The sequence below is a fragment of the Pelophylax lessonae genome, assembly GCF_965119305.1.
Source record: "Pelophylax lessonae genome assembly, chromosome: 1".
Taxonomy (NCBI): domain Eukaryota; kingdom Metazoa; phylum Chordata; class Amphibia; order Anura; family Ranidae; genus Pelophylax; species Pelophylax lessonae.
This window is the reverse complement of record NC_138768.1, coordinates 739,607,519-739,634,053: the sequence shown is the minus strand read 5'-3', so window position 1 is coordinate 739,634,053 and position 26,535 is coordinate 739,607,519. Positions and strand designations below refer to the sequence as shown.

At 37.9% G+C, this 26,535-nt stretch overlaps 1 protein-coding gene across 2 annotated transcripts; it reads left to right on the top strand.

Annotated features, from left to right (window-relative positions):
• PDGFRA (platelet derived growth factor receptor alpha) lies at positions 1-24,969 on the top strand. Of its 2 annotated transcripts, none has more exons than XM_082256685.1 (21): positions 1-294; positions 2,912-3,178; positions 5,731-5,861; positions 8,558-8,729; positions 8,941-9,130; positions 10,992-11,107; positions 12,765-12,891; positions 12,979-13,172; positions 13,474-13,568; positions 13,660-13,792; positions 14,811-14,915; positions 15,318-15,428; positions 15,691-15,844; positions 16,859-17,025; positions 17,627-17,736; positions 17,829-17,951; positions 18,401-18,512; positions 19,438-19,537; positions 19,637-19,742; positions 21,916-22,151; positions 24,622-24,969. In XM_082256685.1, the coding sequence occupies exons 1-21, from the start codon at positions 36-38 to the stop codon at positions 24,767-24,769; spliced, it is 3,156 nt and encodes a 1,051-aa protein (XP_082112811.1). In that variant the 5' UTR covers positions 1-35; the 3' UTR covers positions 24,770-24,969. The 2 variants fall into 2 exon arrangements, with proteins under 2 accessions (XP_082112811.1, XP_082112810.1); XM_082256684.1 differs by having other exon boundaries at positions 15,691-15,853.
• The last annotated feature ends 1,566 nt before the right edge of the window (positions 24,970-26,535 follow it).

The window sequence follows — 26,535 nt, the reverse complement described above, 5'->3', positions numbered from 1 at the left end:
GCCATTTGCCGAAGCTCTTTCCAGAAAATGAAGATATGGTAGTACAGCTACACAATTCCTTTTCAATAAGCTGCAGTGGTGAAAGTGAGTTGAGCTGGCATTATCCCAGTGAGGAGGACGGTGATGACAATCTAGACATCCGGCATGAAGAAAACAACAGCGGACTCTTTGTGTCAGTGCTGGAAGTGAAGAAAGCATTTGCCAATCACACAGGAGTTTACACCTGCTATTACAATCAAACCCAGACAGATGAGTTTGAGATTGAAGGCATGGACATGTACATCTATGTTCCAGGTTTGTCCACTTACCACCAACTTCCAACTACAGATGCTTGTTTTTAAAATGTTGTGTTATTCATTTTTTAGGGTGTTGTAGCCGCATTAATGCACTTGCAACCATTGAGTACTGTCTGTGATACCTTTTTTATTGTACTAACATTTACATTTTTAGGAGAAGCATTTGGGGTGTGCCCCCTTCTTGAAGATCCAAGCACTACTAATACACAAAGATTTAGCAGAATGTTAATAAGGGAAGAATCAAACACACAAACATATACAGCAGTGGTAATTAAACTTGGAAAGTTATTAGACCTTAAAGAGGAGGGTACACCCTAAAATCTTGCCCTAAAAATTTGGATGTTAGTGCAAAAAAGAAAGTATCACAGACAGTACGCAACTGTTTTTGTACTATTCATTTAAAACTCATGGAAAAATATACTGGGGGTTATTTACTAAAACTACAGAGTGCAACATTTGGTGAAGCTCTGCATAGAAACCAATCAGCTTCCAGGTTTTTAAAAAGTTTAATTGAATGAGATGAAGTTAGAAGCTGATTGGCTACCATGCACAGCAGCACCAGATTCTGAGTGCATCAGTTTTAATAAATCTACCCCACTGCTACATACACTTGTAGTCAACAGGGGTAAATGTATACTACGTACTGTGATCAATATTTCTGTTTAGGATGTGCTAATGCATTATTCCAAAACTACAAAGCTTCTTCTTTGAGTCATACATACAATTAACTCTATTGTCATTCCAAGACCTACCATGAGATAGGAGCAGTGACTCAAAACTACTATATATATATATATATATATATATATATATATATATATATATATATATATATATATATAGATAGATATAGATATATATAGATATATATGTATATGTATATGTATATATATATATATATATATATATATGTATATGTATATATATATATATACATAGACATGTATTGTATACCCTATATATAATTATTATCAGAATATAAGAGTGTTTTTTAATTTACATAAATTATGTTCTCTACATCGAAGTAATCACACTCATAATGTATATCTTTTAAATATGCATGCAAAAATAATTTCTCTTTACACAGTCTTCATTAACCCTTCACGCCGACATAACACATATATGCGGCCTCACTAGACCAGGCTTTTTTCCATGGGGCTGCATTTATGTGTATCTTCCTTTGTACTGGGAGTGTGCCACATGGCACGCTCCAAACACAGAGACCGGGGTCTCACTGAGAGCTCCGGGCCCCGTACTAATGATTGGGACCCGAATCTCCCAATTCTGGGTCACCTGATCACTGAGAGCTCCGGGCCCCGTACTAATGATTGGGACCCGAATATCCCAATTCCGGGTCACCCGATCACTGTGGTAGCCTCAGACTGGCTACCACAGTGATCAGGCACTGTGAAGCCCACCCCTGTGCTTTTTTTTCCTGTGAATGGAGAGGAAAGATACAATGTATCTTTCTCTTTCCTTGCAAAAAGAAAGAAAAGTGTTTGTAAAAAAAAACCTAGATCAAGGTATGATCTAGATCACTGTCAGGGTTATGCTGGCCATACACTAGCAGAACAATTGGTAGAAAATCTATAATGACGATCATTCGCCCGATATTCTTATAGTTAGTGGATGACGAATGGTGATCTCTTTCAACTTTTTGGCCTTAAAAATCATTTGAGAAATTGGAAATATTTTTGCTGATCTACCAACATTCTTGTGTTTAGTGGCTGCCTCGCGCATGTGCGCACGTGCCAAAACCTTTAACCCGGAAGGTAAACATATTACAGAATGAACATAATAATAGAAATGTACGGTCCACGAAAAAAACGTTTTATGTAAAGTGTATTTCATTTCCACGACGTTCACGAAAACTAACGATAAAATGGTTAATTTATGTTCAAGGAACTCTTATCTTTCAAAATTTGATGGTTCCATGATGGTAGTATCTTTTGCCATTCCGATAAATCATTTGATTTTATTAAATGCACACGCCCGATTTTTTGGCTACTGTATGGCCAGCATTAGAGTTTGGATCAAGTAAGGGTCAAAGGTCAGGGTCAGTATATGTATTTTATTTCATTTTTTTAGCATCAGTGTCAGTGTGTTTTAGGTAGGACAAAAAAAAAAATAATGACGCAAAATGCGCATTATTGCTTCTAGGCTGTGCTTCAGGCACAAACAACAAATAACATACACATATGTGGTATTGCTGCAATCATCAGGAGCAGGAGAATTTATTTTGGGTTTGTTCTTTGGTGGTAGGTTATGGTAAAAACAAGAAATATACAGTTAACTTTAAAAAATATATATATTTTTTACTATTTTGGGCCAGTTTTCCATTGATAATAAAAAAAAATAAAAATCAGGAGATAGCCATAACTATTTAATACCAAATGACAGCCAAATTTGTCAAGGTATACTCAATCTTGATGCACAAAGTAGTAGATGTTATGTTACAAACATATGTCAAGTTTGCAAAATTGTGCTTAGGCATAAAGATTTGTTTTACCCTTAGGCGTGAAGAGGTTAACTTCCAACATGCATTGTACAGGTTTTTACCTATATATAAATGTAGTTTAAAGGCAATATTACTCTTACACAGGCTGTTTGTTTAGATCCCACAGTTCCCTTTGTTCCACCTGGTTTGTTTGACCTCATTGTTGTAGTGGAAGAAGATGATACTGCTGTCATTCCTTGTCGGACAACTGATCCCAACAGCCAAGTGACACTGAGAAACAAAGAGAAGCAAAAGACTATTGATGCCTTATATGAAAGCAAGCAAGGTTTTGTTGGCAAATTCGTATCAGGTGTCTACATTTGTGAAACCATGGTAAACGGGGTGCTCTTCAAAACCGGGGAGTACATCTTACAGATATGGAAAGGTACTTCTTATGTCAGTGTTGGATGCTATTTATACATAAATATGAATAAAGACTTGTGACCTTCTTATTTTTGTCTACCTATTTACCAATTCTATGGGTTTGTCATTTGTTTGGTGCCACATACCTCATACTATTACTAGGGTACATAGGCGTCCGCAGAACGTTTTTCAGGGGGGCATCATTTTAAGGTCACCCATGCTCGCTCCTTTTCAACAATGTCATGAAGGGGAGGGGCTTAGTCATTATACTTATTTTGAGTATTTATTTTTAAAGAGCAAACAGCAGCATTTATTTTTAAAGCATTTGTTAACCTAAAGAAAACTATCCTGTTCCCTTAAAGCATGTTATACAGCACAGTGCTTTGCTGTGTAATTTGGCCCCTTTTATCACCTAAAATACCTGGCTTATCCTGCTTGGTTATGTCCTCACCTCTGTAAACTGACCACGGTATATAATGGCTGCTGAACCCTTAAACCATGGTCAGTTTACGTGCCTCCGTCATCCACCGCCCTCCTGTCCTCCTCTGTCCTCTCTCCCTCCTCTCTCCCTGCCTGTCTGCTCCTATGTCAGTGCCCCCCCCTCCCCTCCTGCTGCTGTAGTTTCATTTAACGTTTAATATCCTGTGTACAATCTGTTTAATAATCTTATGTGCCCCTGTGTCTGTGTTTCATAAAAATAAGCCATTCTTTACAAGTTTTCAGAGCGCAACTCATCGCTCACGTGACCCGCCGCCTCTCTCCTCCTCTCCCCCTCCTCCCCTGCCGACGGACATCAGTGAGGAACCCTTGGCCCCGTCCACTGCAAGGAGCTGTCAGACGGGTCACGTGAGCGGTCCTCGGCCCTCTGAAAACTGGTAAAGAAAGGCTTATTTTTTTAAAACACAGACACACAGGCACATAGGATTATTAAACAGACCAGACAGGATGGTATAAAGCGGCCTAACAACCACTTGAAAGTTGAGATTCCGGGATTGAGTTGCCCCTATCTGCGGACGCCCATGCTAGAGTATGGGACAGGCCTAAACAAAGGTTTCCAGAGAAAAATATACCATACTGAGAAAAAAAATGATGCCACTTTGCGAGCGATAACTAGAGGCCTTAAAGTCAGGTTAGGTCCCACTCCCTTTTCCTCTGCTCAGAAAACAACATACTAATTTCTGTTCTGCAGAAGCAGTCAAGATACAAACATTGTAACTTCCATTGGTAAGATCATAATAGGCTGTTCCTGTTTTAGGGAGGCTGGTTTCAAACAAGTTTCAATAAACAAGATTATATATAATAATCAACCAAATGTTTTTGTTTCTATCATTACATCAACCGTGATCAATTCCTTTGCAATATGACGGCTTGCAGCTAAAAGGACCACAATGTGTTCTTTCAGGCTATCCATAAATGGTGGTTGTCAGATCTGAGAATTAAAATATGTTTATGTCATAGCATTACTATGTCATAAACATGCACAATCTATTTAGATGAGGGTAGGGATATATGAATTTTCCAGAAACCCTCTGGTGTTGGCCGTATCTTATAAAAACAAACTTGGGAAAATCTATTTCAGACAATTGATCCTTTCCCATGTCATCCAGAGGGTATTTGTAGAGAATACCAACAGATAAATTGCTTCTAGATCCAACTTTTTTGGCTACACTGTGCATTCATCTGATGTCTGTTGGTTTCCCAAATTCTACTTTATTGACAATATTTAGTGTTGTTGCACCCTAAAGGTCACCTTTAATAATGTTGCATGCAGTTTGTGGTGTATTCTGATTTTCTTTGCTCTACTAAACCTCTTATAAAATGATGGTAGGAAAGGTAAGGGGGATCAATACCTAAAAGGACCAGTCAGTTTTTTCTTGTTATTTTTCTGACAAAGTTTGCTCTAAAGTAGGCATCTGACTAGTTTCACTGGGCAACACCTCTGCCTCACCCTTCTTGTTTTTTCTGTTATTTTATCAAACTAAAAAACTAGTCAGCAACTAATTATGAGGATTGTGTTCTCAGCACAGATTTCAGAATGTATTCAGTGTGTGATTACATTTTGCAGGTCTTGATCTCTGAGAGCTTTGAATGAACTCATTATACCCAATCAATCTTTCAGGACATAAATGCCATGATTGTTGTAATATTCTTCTGAAAAAATACTCCCATGGGAAACATTTTGTCCTTTTTTTTAGCTGCTCTTAAAGATTACTTTTTTACTCAAATAATGGGATACAAATATAAAATAAAAGTAGCAATTAACAGAAATACATATAGCTATTAGCTAAACACAGTGCCCTTTTCTCATAACAAAGGATTAGAGATTAGCTAAACAGTTGTTGTAACACTGATTATGTCTATACCACAGAAGATTTATTTGATAAAATAGGCCACAAACCTAAAGGTCTTTCACTTATTTGTTGATACTAGTTGTCAACTTTAATCAATTTAAAATGGAAATTCTAAAATATTTTTTTACAGATTGGTGCAGAATGAAAAGTACTCATTGTGTGCAGTTGCAGAGAGTTTTTCATTTTGTATTATTTTTTAACTTGCCCTTTCTATGTCTTACAGGCAGTAATAACATTGCCGTGGAAATGCAAGCCCCAAAAACTGTTTTCAGAACGGGTGAAACCATCACCATTTCTTGCATCGTCCTAGAGAATGAGGTGGTTGACCTGCAGTGGAATTACCCAGGAAAGCAGGTAAAAATAGTAAGATGGTATTTACCAAGGCAAAGGGTACAGAGCAGCCAATGAGGACATTAGCCTGCAGATTGTTCTGCCTATTTGCATTATGTTAGTTGTTCCTTCATATTATTTAAATGATAACAATACATTACAATAAAAAATAATTCTAGCACATTCTATATTCAACCCAGGGGTTTCAGGGGTTGCAACCGGGCCCCATGCTCCAGGGGGCCTGTGCGGCTCCCCTGTACACCTGGATAGGAGAGGCGGCAGAGGCAGCATGTAGAGAAATCACTGTCCTCCTTTTTCCTCCTGTAGCTGCAGGAGGAAAATGCAGGAGATTGGTTCCTCTGAAAGCTGCCCCCGCCACTCCTCCTATCCAGTTCACTTGTGTTCTGCTGTCTCTGGGCCCCTGTGTGCTCCCCTGGACCCCCCATTGTGCTCCCTCCCCTCTCCTGCCAGCTGCTGCAAGAGATGTGTCACAATAGAGAACCAGGAAGGGGTCAGTAAATATGTAATTTACCAGCTCCTTCCTTTTCTGAATGGACAGAGTCATAGTCAGTGACATTGTAAAAAAAATAAAAATAAAATGATAAAAAATAATACAATTAAAATACCAAAAAATAAAAACTACTGACACCTGTGGGTGAGCTTCCAGGATCGCAAAGGTCTCACTTGCAACCATGCCCTGGCATTCCACCCCCGTGGGAAGGCCACAAGATGAAAGGAAGGGGGCCCACTGCAGAACTTGTGAAAGGGTCCCACTGCGGGACCGTAATAAAGGGCTCTGCAACCAGAGTAAAGGGCCCCAGGATCAGTAGGAAGAGCCCCAGGCTAGAAGGGAAGGGCCCCAGCCAGGGGTCTGGGGGGCCCTTCATGGTTTCTTGCACCGGGGCCCTAAAGGTTCTAGTTACGCCTCTGATTCAACCATTGATTTTGCTTGCCAATAGCATCAAAAAAGAATTGTGCTGCATCTATTTGGATTTATATCCTATAAATGCCAGTCCTCTTCAAAGTTTGGAAAACACAGCTAAAGCTGCACTCACTAGTGTCCCACATATAGAAGGTGCAGCAGTATTGATCCAGGGATGTACAGTAAGTATTTATGATAGGGCTCCATAGCAAAATTGTTAAGGATCCCCATCCCTCTCCAATTGCCTTCTTAAAAGAAAAATTCTTCAGTGGTACAGAATACTAATTACATTCATAGCAGTCACATAGATTTTGTGACTGCTATGAATGTAATTCATATGTGCAATAATTTTATGCAAATGTATTTGCCAAATGCTATCACTACCTCATTAAATAACTGTGTATTAGGAAATTGCTGGGCACCCTGTGCCATGTTTGTTTTTAGGTCCTTGCCATAATCAAATGCGGAGAAGAACTTCTATTCTTTTATGCTTTTCTTTCATTGATTGGACCATGGTTAAGCCAGTAAAAAATAATGATACTTCCTTCACTCCTGTTTAGACCATTTTTTTTTTTTTTTATTATTTAGATCAGATAACAGCAAAATAACACCAATGCTTAGAGCTTTTTCACTTGTACACAGCGCACTTATTCAAAGCGTTTGTGATAGAAAATTGTTACATGATGAAGTTTTAATTTTATTATTTAAAGGCTACAGACTTTTGAATAAAGTTAAGCTTATCATTAGAGTTTTTGGCAGATGTTTTACATATTTATAATAAGAAAATGACATTAATGGATACCATTGCTATAGTAATAGCTAAAACACAAAGAGCAAGATGTAAGGGTTTTATTAAATATATCAATATTCTACAGCAGGGGTCTCCAAACTTTCTAAACAAAGGGCTGGTTTAACGTCCTTCAGACTTTAGAGGGGCTGGAGCAGCCAGTGGAAGTAGAAAATGCCACAGCGTCAGTGGGAGTAAAAAATGACAGTGCACTGTTCCTGTAGTCAGTAGAAGAAGGAGGAATTGCACCCCATTATTAGTATTAGTGGTAGGAATAGTGCCCTATCATTGGTATTTGTGGGAGGAATAGTGTCCCATCATTGGTATTAGTGGGAGGAATAGTGCCCCATCATTGGTATTTGTGGGGGGAATAGTGTCCCATCATTGGTATTAGTGGGAGGAATAGTGCCCCATCATTGGTATTAGTGGGAGGAATAGTACCCCATCATTGGTATTAGTGAGAGGAATAGGGTCCCATCATTGGTATTAGTGGGAGGAATAGTGCCCCATCATTGGTATTAGTGGGAGGAATAGTGCCCCATCATTGGTATTAGTGGGAGGAATAGTGCCCCATCTCTGGTATTAGTGGGAGGAATAATGCCCCATCATTGGTATTAGTGGGAGGAATAGTATACCATCATTAGTATTAGTGGGAGGAATAGTGCCCCATTGTTGGTATTAGTGGAAGGAATAATGCCTAATTGTTTATATCAGTTGGAGGAATAGTGGCCCATCACTGGTGTCAGTTGAAGGAAAATGCCCCACTGTTGGTGTCAGCGGAAGGAATGGTGCCCCCTTGTTGGTGTGAGTAGGAGGCATAGTGCCCTGAGGGCTGGATAAAGGCAAGAAAAGGGCCACATTCGGACTACGGGCCACGGTTTGGAGGATCTAAACATTGCTGTACATTTGAAAAATGTGTTTTTTTTTTTTAAATGAACTTACTCTCCTAAAGTGTTACGTGTTAAGTTGTTATTTCTTTTATGCCCTAAAGAGTGCGTGTTGTAATTGCAGAGAAAATCTGGCACATTAATAGTTGAAGAAAGTAAGAAGCCTCAGATAAGACTGGAATATACACTGACCATCCCAAATGTTACAGAAAAGGATTCTGGGGAATATGAATGTGCTATCATTTCTACTACAGGAGAAGGCAAAGAAGCACAGCAAGTTAACATTACAGTTCATGGTGAGTGTAAAAAAATTTCACTGGTGGGGTAGTTCCTTTTTTTCAAAAATGATTGAATTTTTGACATGTTGAAGCTGAAAGCACGGTAGCTATGATCTTCTAAAATTATATTTTAAAGGAAATTTTTACATTTGTAATTTTGAGGAAGTTATTACATTTCACAATTTCTGTAACATTTCCTATAATTTCTGTAAAACATTTTGAATTGCAGATAAAGGATTTGTAACACTGAGCCCTAAGTTTAGACAGCTGGAATTTGCAAATCTCCATGAAGTAAAATCTTTTTCTGTGGAGGTGGAGGCTTACCCAGCACCAAAGATCTTATGGCTAAAGGACAATGTCACCCTGAACGAAAGCATGACAGAGATCACTATGACCACCATCAGGAACGAGGAAGCCAAGTAAGATCCTGATAATATGTAAAACAATTTAATCTCTTGGAGTAAATAAATGTTTTACATTTATATTTTGTTAGGACTCATTTAGACTCAATCTGTCTGATGGGGTGCATTAACAAAGCCTAACAGAGATCAAATCAGTCATTGTACTTTTTTTTACAGTGGCAGCACCCCTTGCAGGGTAGCGTGTTACCATGCATTATGGTGAAGGTACTTTGTATTAGAGTACTGGAGCACTATTCAAAATAATTGCACTGCATCGGGGTACATGCAGTTGCAGTAACACATGTTAAAAAGCATAAATATGAGGGCAGAGGCTTAACTAGAACCTTCAGGGCCCCGGTGCAAGAAACCATGAAGGGCCCCCCGGACCCCTGGCCGGGGCCCTTCCCTTCAAGCCTGAAGCCCTTTACTCGCGTTGTGGGGCCCTTTATTACAGTCCCGCAATAGGACCCTTTCACAAGTTCTGCTGTGAGCCCCCTTCCTGCCATCTTGGGGCCTCCCCACGGTGTAGGAATGGGAGGGCCTGGTCGCAAGTGTGACCTTTGCGATCCTGGAAGTTCACCCGCTGGTGTCAGTTTTTTTATTTTTTGGTACTTTAATTGTATTATTTTTTATCATTTTACTTATTTTTTTTTACAATGTCACTGACTATGACTCTGTCCATTCAGAAAAGGAAGGAGCTGGTAAATTACATATTTAACGACCCCTTCCCGGTTCTCTACTGTGACACATCCCCTGCAGCAGCCAGAAGGAGAGGGAAGGGAGTACAAAGGGGAGGGGGCAGAGGAGCACACAGGGGCCCAGAGACAGCAGAACACAAGTGAACTGGATAGGAGGAGTGGTGGGGGCAGCATACAGAGGAACCAATCTCCTCCATTTTCCTCCTGCAGCTACAGGAGGAAAAAGGAGGACAGTGATTTCTCTACATACTGCCCCCATCGCCAGGTGTACAGGGGAGCCGCACAGGCCCCCTGGAGCATGGGGCCCAGTTGCAATTGCAACCCTTGTAGTTACGCCCCTATCTGAGGGGATTTTACGAGTATCACTTGCTTAAGCTAGGTACACACAAATCAATATTCGGCTGCTTCAGGAGGCACTGGCCAAGTTTTGACCTGTGTGTGTGGCCCTCTCTGTTCGATAGAAGCCGATTGTCAGAATACAATAGCACAGCGGGGAGGATTTCTGCATCCACCTCGCTGGTGTGGATGAAGGAATGCGCTTGTTTTTTTTTTTCAGCCCTCTGGCTGAGCCCAAAAAAAAAAACTGACAGTGTGTAGGCAGCTTTAGTCTACTACACACATACTAAGCCTTACTATATCTGAGCCCTGCATGACATTTTTTTTTTTTAAGAATGGAGATACATGTAGAATGTAAAGTAAGAATAGCTATAAACTTTGTTGCACTCCATTTGGTGTTTTGATTCTCCTGGTATAGTCCTCATACCAGTGGTTGCCAACAATTTATCTAATATGTAAAGAGGACTACTCCAGTAATATATAGTATGCTATGAAACACTCTAGATGTCACAGTGAGGCTGATTTACTAAAGGCAAATAGACTGCAATAGCAGTTGATCCAGAGCTTATAAATAAGCAAAAGCTCTGTTGACTTCCATCATCCATCATGTGCAAGCAAAAATACCCTTTTTTAAAAAATGTTCCTTGCACATGATTGGGTACTTTTTACAAAGTGTAGCTTCACCTCATTTACTAAGCTCTGGAGCAACTGCACTTTGCAAAGTGCACAGTCTATTTACCTTTAGCAAATCAACCTCCCGTGTATAGCTATGTGTTTACCTTTTAGAGACCATAAAAATACCTTATTTTTATTTTTAAATGAGTGTATACATTTTTTTTTACCAGATATTCAAGTAGATTGAACCTCATCCGTGTCAAAGAGGAGGATGGCGGCATGTACACACTTGTAGTTAAGAATGACGCAGAAACTAAAACGTCTGCATTTGAGCTGCAAATTAAAGGTATATACACAATTATTTAGGTGATTACCCTTGTAGTGCAAATAATACAAATTGTCACAGTATGGGTTCGTATTCTAGGTTTATAAGCTGCTATAGCTTGGGAGTCTATTTGTTCCAGGTACCCTTATTTATTACTAGCTGTACTCCAAAATCTAGCTTCTGGGGTTCTACTCTAGTTCACCCATACTGAGGATGCATCATAAGGTCAGACCCCATGGTTTAATCCATACCTACCCTTTCTGTAGTGGAAGACTCTCTCACATCTTACCTAAACCTACCAGGGCTTTGGATCTCTCTGCTCACTCAACTTCAATGACACCTCAGTTTCCAGGTCCTCAGTAATTTACTGGTGTTGTTTTTAACAGCAGAGCTTACAATTGCCATAAAAGAAAATGTACTATCTATACAATCTTAGAATGCACAAAATTCACTTCCCAAATAATATGAATGCCAGTGGCTCTCTTTGATTATGCCAGTTTCCTCAGTTAAATTCAGAGTTGTATAAAGTACTCGAAACCCATACTTGAGTAAAAGTACAAGTGCTCGATCAAAAAGTGACTTGAGTAGAAGTGGAAGTGCTCGATCAAAAAGTGACTTGAGTAGAAGTACTAAAGTATTCAACATTTTTTGTACTTAAGTATTGCAAGTAGTTTTTTTTTTAATTTTACTACTCAAGTACTGAAAGTAAAAGTAGCAGTAATTTTGAGAAAAAAAAAGAAATTGCTACTCAAGTACTGAAAGTAAAAGTACAAGTACTGTGTTATGTAGTTTTTAAAGAAAGAAGTCAAAAGTTTGAACATCATATTGTTTTTTATTATTTCAAATGCAGCTTTTATTTATACATACAGTAGCATTTATTTTCGTATGCGCTGATAATACACATGTTTTGAGCTTCATGAAACCTGCCATCTACTGTTCTGGCAGTGGTAATTTTTATAATTGTAACGAGTAACTATGCAGCACAAAAAAAAAAACATCGGAGTAGAAGTATTGAAATCATTGAAAAAATGTAGTGAAGTAAAAGTGGAAGTAGGAGAAAAAAAATTCTACTCTAGGAAAGTACAGATACCGCCTTTCGGTACTTAAGTACAGTAGTGAAGTAGTTCTACTTAGTTACTATACATCTCTGGTTAAATTGCACTGCATTGTTGCTTGGACATCTCCTAACAGGTGTCAGTCACAGTTACCAATTAATCCTAGGACACTTACTGCAATACATAGGCTCTTAAATACATACCTTTCCTTTACCCATTGAACTGATTGGTTGACAAAAGGTAACCCTGATCTCTGGAAATTCTTGAATCTGCTAATGTTAATGATAACACTGCAAGACCCACTTACATGTTGAATGTTTGATCTGAAAGTACTACGCATATGCTTCAGCTATTCTATAATTAATTTTATAATGAAATTGATGTAAAATTTACACAATGTACATATTTTTCTATCTTACATAGTTGAATATATGTAATTTACTTTATAATTGTTTTTACACAGGGTGCACAACTTTCACCGACAACTCATGCATTTTTCAAGTTGAATCCATATAGAAGAATGTGTAAATTGTGGGTGAAACTTGTGCAAATCTTGTGTGAACAAATGTATGAATAGACACCTTGGAGAGTATTACATTTTGTTTTTTCTAAATTCCTCATAGTCCCTGCTTTGATATTACAACTAGTGGACGATCACCATGGCTCATCTGGTCAGCAAACAGTGGAGTGTCTAGCTAAAGGAATGCCCATTCCAGATGTGGAATGGTTGGTTTGCAGGGATATAAAAAGGTAAAGAGCTAACGTTTTATGCAGTGTGGCAATATGTGTTTCATGACATTGCAACACTAATTCCTGACAATGTGCTATTTTTTTCAGGTGTAATAATGACAGCTCCTGGTCTGTTTTAGTAACCAATGGTACAGGAATCAGCATGGAGACTCATCAAGACAATGAGAACACAGTGGAGAGTCAAGTGACTTTCAAGAAGGTTGAGGAGACTGTAGCAGTGCGGTGTATAGCAAAGAATGATCTCGGGGTTGTTGCAAGGGAGCTGAAATTGGTTGCTCCTAGTAAGTACTAAGAATATGCATGTTTCTAAAATGTTCTTTGAAGGGTTGGTTGCACTAATATATCAGTAACCACCCATTCCTGTACCCCAATTTCTTCTTGATACTGCTTTGCAAGCTTCGATTGTCAGCGCATATTTTTCTAGAGTTAACCTTTAATATTCCTAAAAAGCAAAAAAAAAAAACCCCAAAAACTATAGTAATTTTTTTATTGGTTGGGAGGTGCTAACTTAGGCCTAACTTATTTCCCTTTAGTACAGGGGTTTAAGATACAGTATTGTAATAATTGAATTTGTTTTCACAGCCCTACGCTCAGAACTGACAGTGGCAGCTGCAGTGCTCGTTCTCCTTGTGATTGTTATCATATCACTCATAGTCCTAGTCATCATATGGAAGCAGGTAGGGAATGACTGGCACATACCATAAGAAAATGGTCAACATCCCATTTGTTCTTATACATTCTTACACCCTATGTTTTTTAATCTTTCAGAAACCAAGATATGAGATTAGATGGCGAGTGATTGAGTCAATCAGCCCAGATGGCCATGAGTATATATACGTAGACCCAATGCAATTGCCCTATGACTCACGATGGGAATTTCCAAGAGATGGCCTTGTTCTTGGTAAGAAAAACATAGTTACGTTTATAGAGTTGATAAAGCTCTCAAAACCAAAGTACATTCAAAAATGCAATTTTAGTCACAGAGAAGGCTCAATTTATAATTTATTGGAGTTATTTTTCAGTGTCAGTCCACCAAAAACCATTATATTCAGCATTTTCTAAACAACCTGACAGTTTGTTGTATCTCTCAGGAGCTCTGCTAGTAGGATCTCACATGAGTTCCTGGATTTGTACATCTGATTTGACCATTATGATATGTTTAGGAAATAAGGCAAGAGAAGCTCAGTGTTGGAATGTCCAAGACATCTAAAAAGGCAATGGCTGACCTACAACTAAAATATCACTTTTTAGTTGCCTTACCCTTAACACTGGTTCAATATTTTATCTCATAATAATTTTTTCCTATAAATGGTAAATTCATTAACAAAAATATTATTTAGGTGGGGAATCATGATATTGTTGCATGAAATAGCCATTCAACTTCTGAAAGCCTTAGTGATAGATATTAATTGAAGCACCACTTCAACCAATTCTTCCTGATGTCCTCAAGAGGCATCTCACTCAAACTAATAGTTACCAACAACTTGACGCTTACGGTGGTTTTTGAAGAGTGATAACCTGTGCCAAAATCTTTGCTATAGATACATTTTTAAGGTCTCTGTGGCAATGCGTTAAGTGAAATGAAATGCTGAATTCATTATAGTTTTGTGAATTGAGCCCACTGGCTTCTCAAATCTCAATTGTTAGACATAGCTATAAACTGAGCCTTTCTTAATAATGCAAAATAAATTGATACATTTTGGGAATTCAGTGGCAAGAAATAAAAGGGAGATTATTCAAACCAATAGCACCTGCCCAGAAAATTGACACATCTTGTTAATAAAGTGACAATGCAATAGTGGAGCATGTTATCTTGCTCTTCTTTGCAAATGAAAACAGTCATTTCTTACTTGTTTTTCTTCTCATTTATTATAATTTTAAAGAACAAACAGTCAGTGTCTCTTTTTTACAATATTCAGGTCGAATCCTTGGATCTGGTGCCTTTGGAAAGGTAGTGGAAGGAGCTGCATATGGACTTAGCCGATCACAGCCTGTGATGAAAGTTGCTGTGAAAATGCTTAAACGTAGGTGTTCCTTCTATCTTTCAATTTATATTCTATTTATCCAACAGTCTATCTATCTATCTATCTATCTATCTATCTATCTATCTATCTATCTATCTATCTATCTATCTATCTATCTATCTATCTATCTATCTATCTATCTATCTATCTATCTATCTATCTATCTATCTATCTATCTATCTATCTATCTATCTATCTATCTGTCTATCTGTCTATCTGTCTATCTGTCTATCTGTCTGTCTGTCTGTCTGTCTGTCTGTCTGTCTGTCTGTCTGTCTGTCTGTCTGTCTGTCTATCTATCTGTCTATATATTTATCTATCCATCGTGAAAACAACATTCAATGATACATGTGATACTTTTTGAACAAATGTAAATATATTAATATATTTCTCCCTCAACAGCCACTGCCAGATCCAGTGAAAAACAAGCTCTAATGTCTGAACTGAAAATCATGACTCATCTTGGACCTCATCTGAACATAGTCAACTTGTTAGCAGCATGTACCAAGTCAGGTATATAATAATTTGTATCTTACCTGCTTTGTCTTTATAAAACCTCTGGCAGCATATCATATGGAATGCTACTCCAATGTTTAAAACTGGAATTTCTAACGGCTTGAAGTGACTTTAATCATCTTCTAACTTAGAAATTCGATTTTAGAAATGCTTAGTTAGATTTGTGAGATCTGTCCAAAACATCACAGAGGTGCAGTTAGACTAATTTACATAAAACAGTTGAAAGCAGTAGCTTAGTTTGCTATTTACTATCTTCCAGGACCTATTTACATAATTACTGAATACTGCTTTTATGGGGACCTGGTGAATCATCTTCATAAAAATCGGGACACCTTTCAGAGTCGACATCCAGAGAAGCTAAAGAAAGATCTTGACATCTTTGGCCTGAACCCAGTTGATGAGAGCACCAGAAGGTATGAAAAGTATGGCACCTTTTTACTTTCTACTTTTATACTAATATGGTTGTTGTGACTTTTAATGCTAACTAATTTGTTGGAAACATATTTATCATCCTCTCCAAAAGCACGCCATCTTGAGATGATCTTTAATCTAGCATTCATACATGTATATTTCATGTTATCATAAAGTCCACTGCATTCCTGACTGGTTGTTATACTAAGACAGATGCCTCAGTAGGGTGAAGCCTTATCCTTCAATTACCGTTATAAGTACCGAAGAAGCAACCAAAACCACCAAAACTGTCATATAGGTGACTATTATTCTATCACGTTCAGATGACTTTTTTGGTCTCGTGTCTTGAAAAAAAAAAGCATCATTTGTACTAGGGAAAATAAAGGTCAATTGGTTTCATTGGTATTGTTACCTCTTAGGGACTATTATCTTGAGGTTCCAATGAAAAGAACAGATACACGAACATACGTATATACGTACATTAACACTAGTATAGTGTGCAAAGCAGGGGGCATGAGGAGGCATTAGAAGACAATGTCCCTTCAAAATTAATTATGTGTTTTCCTATATAAGGGTGCCCACCCATTAGAGATATAATGTTACCCCCTCTGGTCAGTGTCTGGAACCAGCTATTATTTTGACTACTGTCCAGTCGTTGTTAAACCATAATATGGGCTTCACCCTTTCAATATACTATTAGTTCTATAAAAGAACATTCTATATTTACAGTTTAAACATTCCACAGGCCTAGGGTGACTACTAATGTTGAAAACATGTAGCCATTATATCATCTTCTAGGTTATTTGGTTAGCAAAATAGTCAACCAGACTCATTATATATGAAACAATTCACTGCATGTGTTGTGCTTTTTCTGCATCTACATAGTAGAATGTTACATGGATTAAATTTCTGTACAGAATTTATATAGTACACATTTCTAGATGCATGTATATATCTGACCTGGATTATAAGGCAGCAATAAACAGGTTCAAATGTGTTTTCTATTTCTATTGCAGCTATGTAATTTTATCTTTTGAAAATAATGGCGACTATATGGACATGAAGCAGGCTGACAATACCCAGTATGTTCCAATGCATGAAATGAACGAGGTATCTAAGTATTCTGATATTCAGAGGTCCTGGTATGATCGTCCAGCATCTTACAAAAAGAGGCCTATGTCAGGTAAATGAGCCCTTAAGCCAGCTTTAAGCAACTAGGCACTTGAATCACCTTTTCATAATTCTAATGCTACAAATGAATATTACAACAGGAAAAAAATTATTCTTATTGGTTTCAGTGCTATAGTCTGATTCTGTACTGTAGACACCTTCACTTTAATGTCCTACAATTTAAGGAAATTTCCTTAAACACTTCTCATGACTGAAGATTTTTGAGAATAGGCTGTTATTATTGTTGCATACTGTACAATATATATATATATATATATATATATATATATATATATATATATATATATATATATATATATATATATATATACACACACAGTATCTATATATATATATATATATATATACACACTGTATAATATTGTATCTGTTCAGTAATCCAGTTTAAATACAAAGAAGTCAGCCTCTTCCCATCTTAAAATGGACAACACAGGAAATCCTAATGTATTGAATAATATATAAAGTTTACCATATATAATATATCAACGTACCAAGACATAGTTGTGTTTTTAAAGTATAACTAGAATTGTTTTTTATTTTTTTAGCAATTCTAGTTGCTGATCATATAATGTTTCTAATTTTACTTCGAACAGAGGTGAAGAACCTTTTCTCAGATGAAGGCTTTGAGGGTTTAACGATGCTGGATTTGCTAAGTTTTACCTACCAGGTTGCCAGAGGCATGGAGTTCCTAGCTTCGAAAAATGTAAGTAAAATTCACATACTTATTTCAGAGTTGTTTTCTAATCCACACCCTACAAAGCCCCTAATTTCTCTGTGTTGTTTGTCCTCTTACAGTGTGTGCACCGTGACTTGGCAGCTCGAAATGTTCTGCTGGCACAAGGAAAAATAGTCAAGATCTGTGACTTTGGTCTGGCCAGAGACATCATGCATGATTCTAATTATGTTTCAAAGGGCAGCGTACGTATCAATTCTACCCTTGCTTTACAGTTTAACACAGATAGAAGATTATAATTTTCATGGCCATGCTTGATTTTAGAGCACCGATGCTTGGTGGAAGTGTAGGTCAGAGTAAATTACATGTCATTTCTCTAACATATGCAAACCCTAAATCACTAGCTCCATTTAGCCAGCCACACCCAAAGTCTGCCTAGGATAAATGTTTTACTCTATACACAAACAAGAGCTAGTCCTGTAAATATTTGTTGAGATTATATCCTTTGCTATGTTATGGCCTATACTAAGCTGTCCGCATCTCAGGGCTAGCTACAAGGAAATTTCAAGTGATGCCACATGCTAAAAACATCCCTAAATGTTCCTTATTGACACATCATGTTGGCCTGTCAGTTTATTTGTATAATGTAATGACTTGGGATTTACTGTTGCATTTCTTGTTCTCTGCTCTGCAGACCTTTCTCCCCGTAAAATGGATGGCACCAGAAAGCATCTTTGATAACCTCTACACAACCTTGAGTGACGTGTGGTCATTTGGCATTCTTCTTTGGGAAATTTTTTCTCTTGGTAGGTGTTTATAATTATGATGTTACTACATTAGTGCAAGGAAGTATGTTTATCAGCATTGTGTATATCCCATTGCACTGAGACATGGTATACTGCATTGTGATCAAACCTAGGGAAAAGTACCTACAAGGTGTAAGGTGTAGCATTTTATGGCATCAGCAGTGCCATGAAAAACCATGAGCCATGTTTGACCCATCCTTTTTTAGTGGCAGAGTAAGTACTCTGGTATGTGGCAACCTCAGCCAATCACATTATTTTTTTTAGCTTTGGAGGTCTATAAACTTTATAGCATTATAGCAAATTGGTGGGGACCAATACATACTAAACTAACAATAAGAATAGTGAACTGAGAGCATAGTCTATCAGCACAAACTGTAACCACAACTTTTAACCCAAAACAAATGAATTTTTTTTTTTCTAGTAGGGCTCCCACCTGACTTTTTATTAGAGGTCTAAATGTAATACACTTTTACTGTGTGCTATCTTTAAAAAAATCCATAATGCTTTGTCACATTTGTGTATTAAATTTTTTTTGTAAGCTAAATATTTAATAAAAAGTGTAAAAAAGACCAAAAATCTTTAAATTTAAAGCAAAATAAAATTGACCCCAAACCACTATAGTCCCTCCAACACTGCTACCATGTCTCCAATAACTTAAATTGGAAATACCTGCACCTGTCTGCTCCCATCCTACACTGCAATGCATAACCATCAGATAGCCACTCAATGCATATCCATTTTGGGAGGGCAGTAGATGATGCTAGAGTGATGTATGTTAGAGTAAGCAGTATGTGGTCTTGAGTACTGCTGTTTTGTTATCTTTTTCCCCCCAACAGATTCATACTAGAAATTCTGGGTTAATATTAATCAGAGATGCCTATTGTGTATAAAAAAACACCCTTATTTATTTTTCTTTTGTGTTAAGGTGGAACACCATACCCAGGGATGGTGGTGGATTCTTCATTTTATAACAAGATCAAAAGTGGCTACAGAATGGCAAAACCAGAGTATGCTACCCACGAAGTGTAAGTATATACCTGTAATAAAAATGCAATTTAAAAGCATTTTTCAATGTTATGCTGCTGGTAATTATGAAGACATTTTAATTTTAATTTAAATTCCAGATATGACATTATGGTGAAATGCTGGAACAGCGAGCCAGAGAAGAGACCTTCCTTCTACCATCTGAGTGAAATAGTTGAAAGTCTTCTACCTGCAGAGTATAAAACGGTACAAAAACTTTTTGTAGCATTAGTGTCTGCTGCAGATAATATGTTAACAAATGTTCAAATGATCTAGTTCAATGACAAAGCTTAGGCAGTCCATAGATGAGTTAAACGAAAAAAATAAATAAAAAAATTGACTTGATTCCCCCAACACATGATCCTCCCCATTGAGCTATTGTATTCAGGATGCACTGATCAGCGTTGCAGGCTAAAGTCTGCAGCGTTGATCAAGCAGGTAAAATCCGACACAGTGGTTCTACTGAAGTCCATCTCTAGATTGACTTCTGTACAACCTCCCTATCCATACATGGATCAAAATTCAGCTGGTCCCTCCTGAACCGGACAAATTTTTGATCCATGTATGACTGGCTTTACAGTAATATAGAAAAAAAGAAACAAATATTTAATAATTAAATATTTCCTCATTTCTTCATTTCATATACATTTAAGTTAATTACATTTTTGTAATAAGTTTCACTTTTATCATTCAGTCTTTCAGTCTTCAGAAATTCCTTTAGAGAGGTGTTGAGATAACCTCTCCATTTCCATAGGCACCATTACCAGTTGCACAATATGTATAAATGTAAATTAAAGATATGGGCAGATTGCGGTATTAGCCAAAAACATATATATTCTCTGAGAAGATATAATTAAAACCTTCATCTAACAGTTTAAAAAATAAGGGTCTCAGTTTGATACACTTGTAGCGCTACCCCTTTAGGAGCCCCTGGTGAATATGGGTATCTCCTACCCTGAACAGCCTGGCACATGCATTTTCCACTCACTCTGTAGACAAGAAAAAGTCCTTGCAGCTTTGTTTTTTTTTTTTTTTGTTTTTTTTATTTAGGGAAATTGAACTTGGATGGGGTAAAGGATGCCCTCTTGAGCAGTAAGAAACTCTTCAGGGGCAGAAACTATATACATTCGGTATATACACACTTTTCCTCTTCTAACTCCAGCACAGATATGCTTGTAGAACTACAACTCCCAGGAACAGCTAGCATTGACACAATCTCAGTTAGATCCTTGTGAATTCCCTTTTCAGGCAAGGACTGTGGCCCCTTTAGTAGTTTGGTCCTAGCTGTCCTTTTCTGTGGCCACTGCTCCCAGAACCACCTCTTCAGGCACTGCCAGCCCGCCTGGCTGTAGCTGCCCCTTTCACAAGCCTTCCTGGCTACTTCTCAACATTTCTCCAAGACTGACTCTGCATCCATCCCAGACTGTTTGTACCCAGTCCCTTCAGGCATGCCTCTCAGTCCTCTTTCTGTAACACCCACCAGCCCACATGGCTGCTTTCTCTCTGGAGATTTACCCTGCAGTGTCCTCCTGCTGTCCTCTCCTTGCTCCTGTGCCTCCTGCTCCGTGTGCACCCGAGCCCAGGCCCCCCCCCTAGACTAGGGGGCTACTCATAAAGGCTTCCAACAGCCTAAAACTCCATCTCCATCTTCCACCCAAACTTACTCTGCCCCAGATAGGCTTACTCTAAATATTGGAAGGGGCCTGCCCCCTGCAACTCATCTGTTGGGGATTGGCCAGGGCCCTCAGAACACTCCAGCTAGCTCCTCCATGACCCCTCCCAACTGCTTCTGGAATCTTCTCCAAGTTTCCAGCTTGCAGGGGGAGCCCCTATTGAAGATGCTGCTGAGTCATCCAGCCTACCTGGGTCACTCAAAAAAATACATTCTTGGCTGCCTGCCAAGCCTGACAATTTACCTACTCTAACACAAAACATCCTACTCTAGCACTCTAGGGGTGCTACACACTTGCAAACATAGAGGAAATCAAATGCTGTAAAAAAGGTTCCTTTAAAAGTGGTTTATACAGTCATTTATAAAAAAAAAAAGTGCAAGTATTGGGGCATCTAAAGCAATGACTACATTTAAAGAAAGCTTACAAAGAGGTAAAAGTAGACCTTTCTAAAAGTACAACCTGAAAGGATCCCAGAATTGCTGAGGGCAGCAGAAGAACCTCTCTCAAATTTTTGTAACATAGACTGCCAAAATAGGAAATGGTAAGCAGCTTATCAGTTTATAACCCTCAAGAGTGCTGTAAGCAAGATGGGTGGTTAACTGAACATGCCTTACACAAACTCCCCCTAATGGTAGGGTCTGTTGTTTATTTGTGGTTTTATCTTGAATGTTGTACTCCCCAACTTATGAACATCACTTTCTTTACAGTGCTATGAGAAGATTCTCCACGACTTCCTGAAAAGTGACCATCCAGCTGTAACTCGTATGGGTTGCGAAATTGATAATTCCTACATTGGGGTGACTTACAAGAATGAGAACAAAATGAAGGACAGAGATAATGTATTCGATGAACAAAGACTCAGTGCTGATAGTGGTTACATCATCCCTCTTCCAGACATTGATCCTGTATCAGAGGATGAATCAGGCAAAAGAAACAGACACAGGTAATTACAGAAACTTTATTTTAATTAAATGGCTTAAAATGTGCTTAATTTATTTAGTGGACACACCTAACCCAGATTGGGCTTGACGTTGACCTAAAGGCAAGACCTTTTTTTTTAATTTTGAAAAAAGCAGAGATGGGTTAGAATCCCTGTCAGTTTGTAGACCTCCCTTACTCTATCCAAAATAAAAAAAAGTTTTGTCTATAGTTTTAAGTGTTTGAATGAGAAGAAGTTCATTAAAAAGGGGATCAGACTTGAACTAGTAAGTGTAACCAGTAAATTACCTTCATTATCAAAGCCCTCCTAATTTCATGTGGCTGCTTTAAGTCTTGATTCAATCCACTTCCAGTATCCATTACTCAACATCCTTATCTCCATTGGTTGTTATAGAGCAACAATAGACTTTTATGTGCCTACCACCTAATCGAAGGAGTCTGGCAGACTGGAGAAGTGGCTGGACATAGAAGCTTCAGGTCACAGGTTACATAGGCATTTTGCTTCTTACGTCAGCTTATGAAGCATTTTTTATAAATGCGGAAGGTAGTATTTGAACCGGAAATTATAAAGCAGTATCCACTAAAACAGACCTCTATCTGATCTTATATTGGCCTCCAATGACCATGTACACCTAACCTAAACCAGTCAAGTGAAAACCATGAGCACATGGGTAACTTTATGAACATGAAGCAGGGGTAAACCTCTGTGTTACCTCTGTGTTAAATAGTAAAGTGACTTGTGTGTTTGAGTATGTGTGGCAATAGTCTAAATTTGCTGCAAACACCCACTGTGTTTCACACTAGTAGAATAGATATATACAGTAAGTATAAACAGTGTTGCGCATGCTTACTTATAGTGCATAACATAAATCTTCTCAAATAACATCAATGTAAACATACATCACACAATTTATCAACTATAAAGTGCATATATTAGCCAGTTCATCATCTATAAAGTGCATAATAATAGTGCAGTCCATAGAAAAATAAATATGTGATGATAAATGTGTATTAATTCATTTTCCAATGGTGACTTCTCTAAAAGAAGAAAACTGCATGTGTAAACGTGTGTATATGAGTGGTGTGCTTCCACCTCCTTGTGACGCCAATGTGCTCACAGAACTCTTACCTCTTTGCGTAATCTCTTGCGCCTTTTGATTACTGTGACATCCATTTGGGTAATGATCCATCGCTCTAAGCCTGGTGTTGGATCTGTCAGATATGCCCAGGTGATGTGTGGTAATGGTCCTTTTAAGGCACCTTCTGCCATGCTTATCCGTATGTTAGGGTACATATAGCTGATGAATTGTGTGATATATGTTTACATTGATGTTATTTAGGATTTATGTTATGCACTATAAGTGAGTTTGAGCAACACCATTTATACTTATTTATCTATTCTACTAATATTATTCCTGCCACCTCTCGACTTTTTTTTTTTCAGGGAAAGGTTAGAACTCCTGTCAGGTGATTATCCATGACTGTTTTCCTATTTGGGGAATGACTTTCATTTTCCATCCCCTTGTCACCTGACAGAGGTCCTAACTAGGGGTGATCGAACTTTTGAAAAGTTTGGTTCGGCCGGAACACCCGAACTTCCCGAAAGTTCGGTTCGGATTCCAAAACCCCATTGAAATTAATGGGACCCGAACTTCTGGAATCAAAAAACACAATTTTGAAGCCCTAAAATTCTGCTAGGAATGATACTAATAATTGCAAAATTACACTGGAGCAGCAGGAGTAACAGAAATGCTTCCACTCTATTCCACAGCCTCTCTATTACAGTGCTAGAGATTTGGCGGGGCTATGTTATATACTGGGGGGCGTATTCACTACTGATTGGCCTCTGGACCCCGTAGTCACTCCAATCACATTCCTAGAAGACTCCTGCCCCCTCAATTGGCTTTTACTGACGTTTCTGGTCCAATCACAGGCTTTTAAAGCCCAGTTCCTGTCCCATTGCATTTTGGGCGGTTCTGGTGGCCGAATTCCGAACTTTTACCTCAAAAAGTTCGGAATTCGGCCGAATTTCAAACAGCCAATGTTCGGGTCGAACCGATGGTCGACCCAAACCGTTCGATCATCCCTAGTCCTAACCCTTCCCTATCCACTGCAATAAAACAATATATTACCACTATACCTCTGCACCCCTTTCAGGCTGTTGGGAAATTCCAGTGCCAGATTCAAGGCTCATGTTAGCCCCTATATAAAAGCTACCCTCCAAAGAAAGTCCTGCACAACTGCCTTGTCTATGTAGTGCTTTGCATATTTAATATATTTTGAGAGTACTTGTGTTGGAGGATTGCCTTCCCCATACACCCAGTCAAAAAAATGAGCTGGGTTTAAAATGTATTTCCAGGTAATTTAGACATAAACCCAAAACCCAGAATTATATTGCACATTGTCAATGTTTTTAATAATCTTATACTATACTATAAAAGTCATTTATTCTATAAAAACATTTTTAATTTCAGTTCTCAAACATCTGAAGAAAGTGCAATTGAGACTGGATCGAGCAGCTCGACAATTGTCAAGAGAGAGGATGAGACCATTGAAGACATTGAAATGATGGACGACATTGGAATAGATTCTTCAGATCTAGTTGAGGACAGTTTCCTCTAGAATACATATATCAGCATCCTTTCCCCTAATCATTCCATGGAAATAACAGAAGCAAAAGACATGACATCCAGGGATTTCTATTTTTTTACTCAGAAGACCACTTTATTGCAATGGACAATATGACAAGGGACTATTAGCCTTGCCAAGCACATGGTACTTTCTTGGAATTTTTTATGCACCTAGAACACAAGTAGGAACTGGAACCAATGGCCATAACAAAGGTCAGCTTCCTGAGCTCTTCCATGTTACATTTTTTTTTTTAATCATGCGGTACATCGTAGCATCTCAGTATATCCTTCCTATATTTTTTTACATTTGTGGAAAGACCTTTAAACAGTAGCTATGTGTTTCAAGGGCATTTGGGCCTATGCGAAGAAGGCACCAACCAGCAGCTGAATTTCATCTGTGTAATTATGTAAATAATGAAAAAATAAACTTATTATATGAACTAATGCGAACAGACCACTCAAGACTTCTGCATGCTGTTCCTTTTTCGTTGGCTGCTGTTAAACAACTGAAAAACACCTTTTTAAACCACTTTAATGGACTAAAGAAGACTCATAAAGTATACATTTCTTTAATGAACTTTAAGAAAAGTTGGGGAAACAATTATGGGGCTTGGGGCCTCAGTAACCATCAGCGTTCTCGTAACTATTGTTCTCTGCAAGTAACGCAAATATTTACATTAATATTAGAAGTATTTTTGGTAACACGTTTTAATAAATCGAAAGTAATATTTTTTTTAACAGGGGACTTTAGGTATTACACAAACTAACATAAAGTCATGTGGTGTTGTGTCTGTGGATTAATACGGAATATGAAATAGTGCTTAAAGCAGGATTCTGCTAACATGTGGTAGAAGTGACTTTATTGGCAGAATAGTGTTGACCACTAGAGGTTACATTGATGAAGCATAGAGAATAGAGCTAGCTCTGGTTTAGCATTTCCTACAGTGTTACAAAGTAAACAAAACTAATACTAAGTATTTCTAACTGTATGATGATACACTAAACTCTTAATCAGATTGTATAGATCTAGATTTACATGTGTCAATGGTACGGGTGGTGTCCTTTAAATGAGCTAAACAAGCATTAATTGGGTAAAAATATATAAGTGACAATGATGTCATGACAATTGTTAATGAAACAAGTCTAGAAGGGGGCCCAGAGTAATGATAGCCTTAAATGGCGTTACTGAGTGGGTTTCCACTAAAAGAGTAAGCCTATGCACTTCATTGATTGTGTAATGAATATCAGAAGCTTAGAATTTGATGAGGAGGGCAGATGTATGGAATGTATGGCATGATATCACAAAAGTTGACTTCAGGACATTTTATGAGCTTGAGCTAAGCCTCTAGCAATAGACAACTGTGAATACCTATGCTTCTTTAGGTTCTAAAATACAAAAATATGAGAATAATTTTCCTGATATTTAAATATACATTTTTAACAAATTCTCACATGTGGCATTGGACTTTTAAAAACTTCAGTGTTGATGCCAATGTTGTTTTTGACATGACCTAATTGGTCATGTAAGAAAGGTTGATTGCCATGAAACATCTAAATTGTCTTATTATATAATTATGAAGTAATTCAACTTTGTTGAATAGCTATTAGCATTAATTAGCCACTGCTAAATACTGATAATAATCCAAATGATACGCAATTTAAACTGGAAACTGGTTCAAAGAACCAACCAAGTGGACCAAATCTACAAGATTGTTTAATATATAATATATATAATATGCAGTGTTAGGGGTGATAGTT

What these genes read in the sequence shown, in the direction of transcription:
- PDGFRA (XM_082256684.1), top strand. Translation starts at nt 36, where the DNA reads ATGGTAGTACAGCTACACAATTCCTTTTCAATAAGCTGCAGTGGTGAA. An exon ending in CATCTTACAGATATGGAAAG is followed by an intron (nt 3,179 to 5,730) that starts GTACTTCTTATG and finishes TATGTCTTACAG; the next exon opens with GCAGTAATAACATTGCCGTG. An exon ending in AGTTAACATTACAGTTCATG is followed by an intron (nt 8,730 to 8,940) that starts GTGAGTGTAAAA and finishes TTTGAATTGCAG; the next exon opens with ATAAAGGATTTGTAACACTG.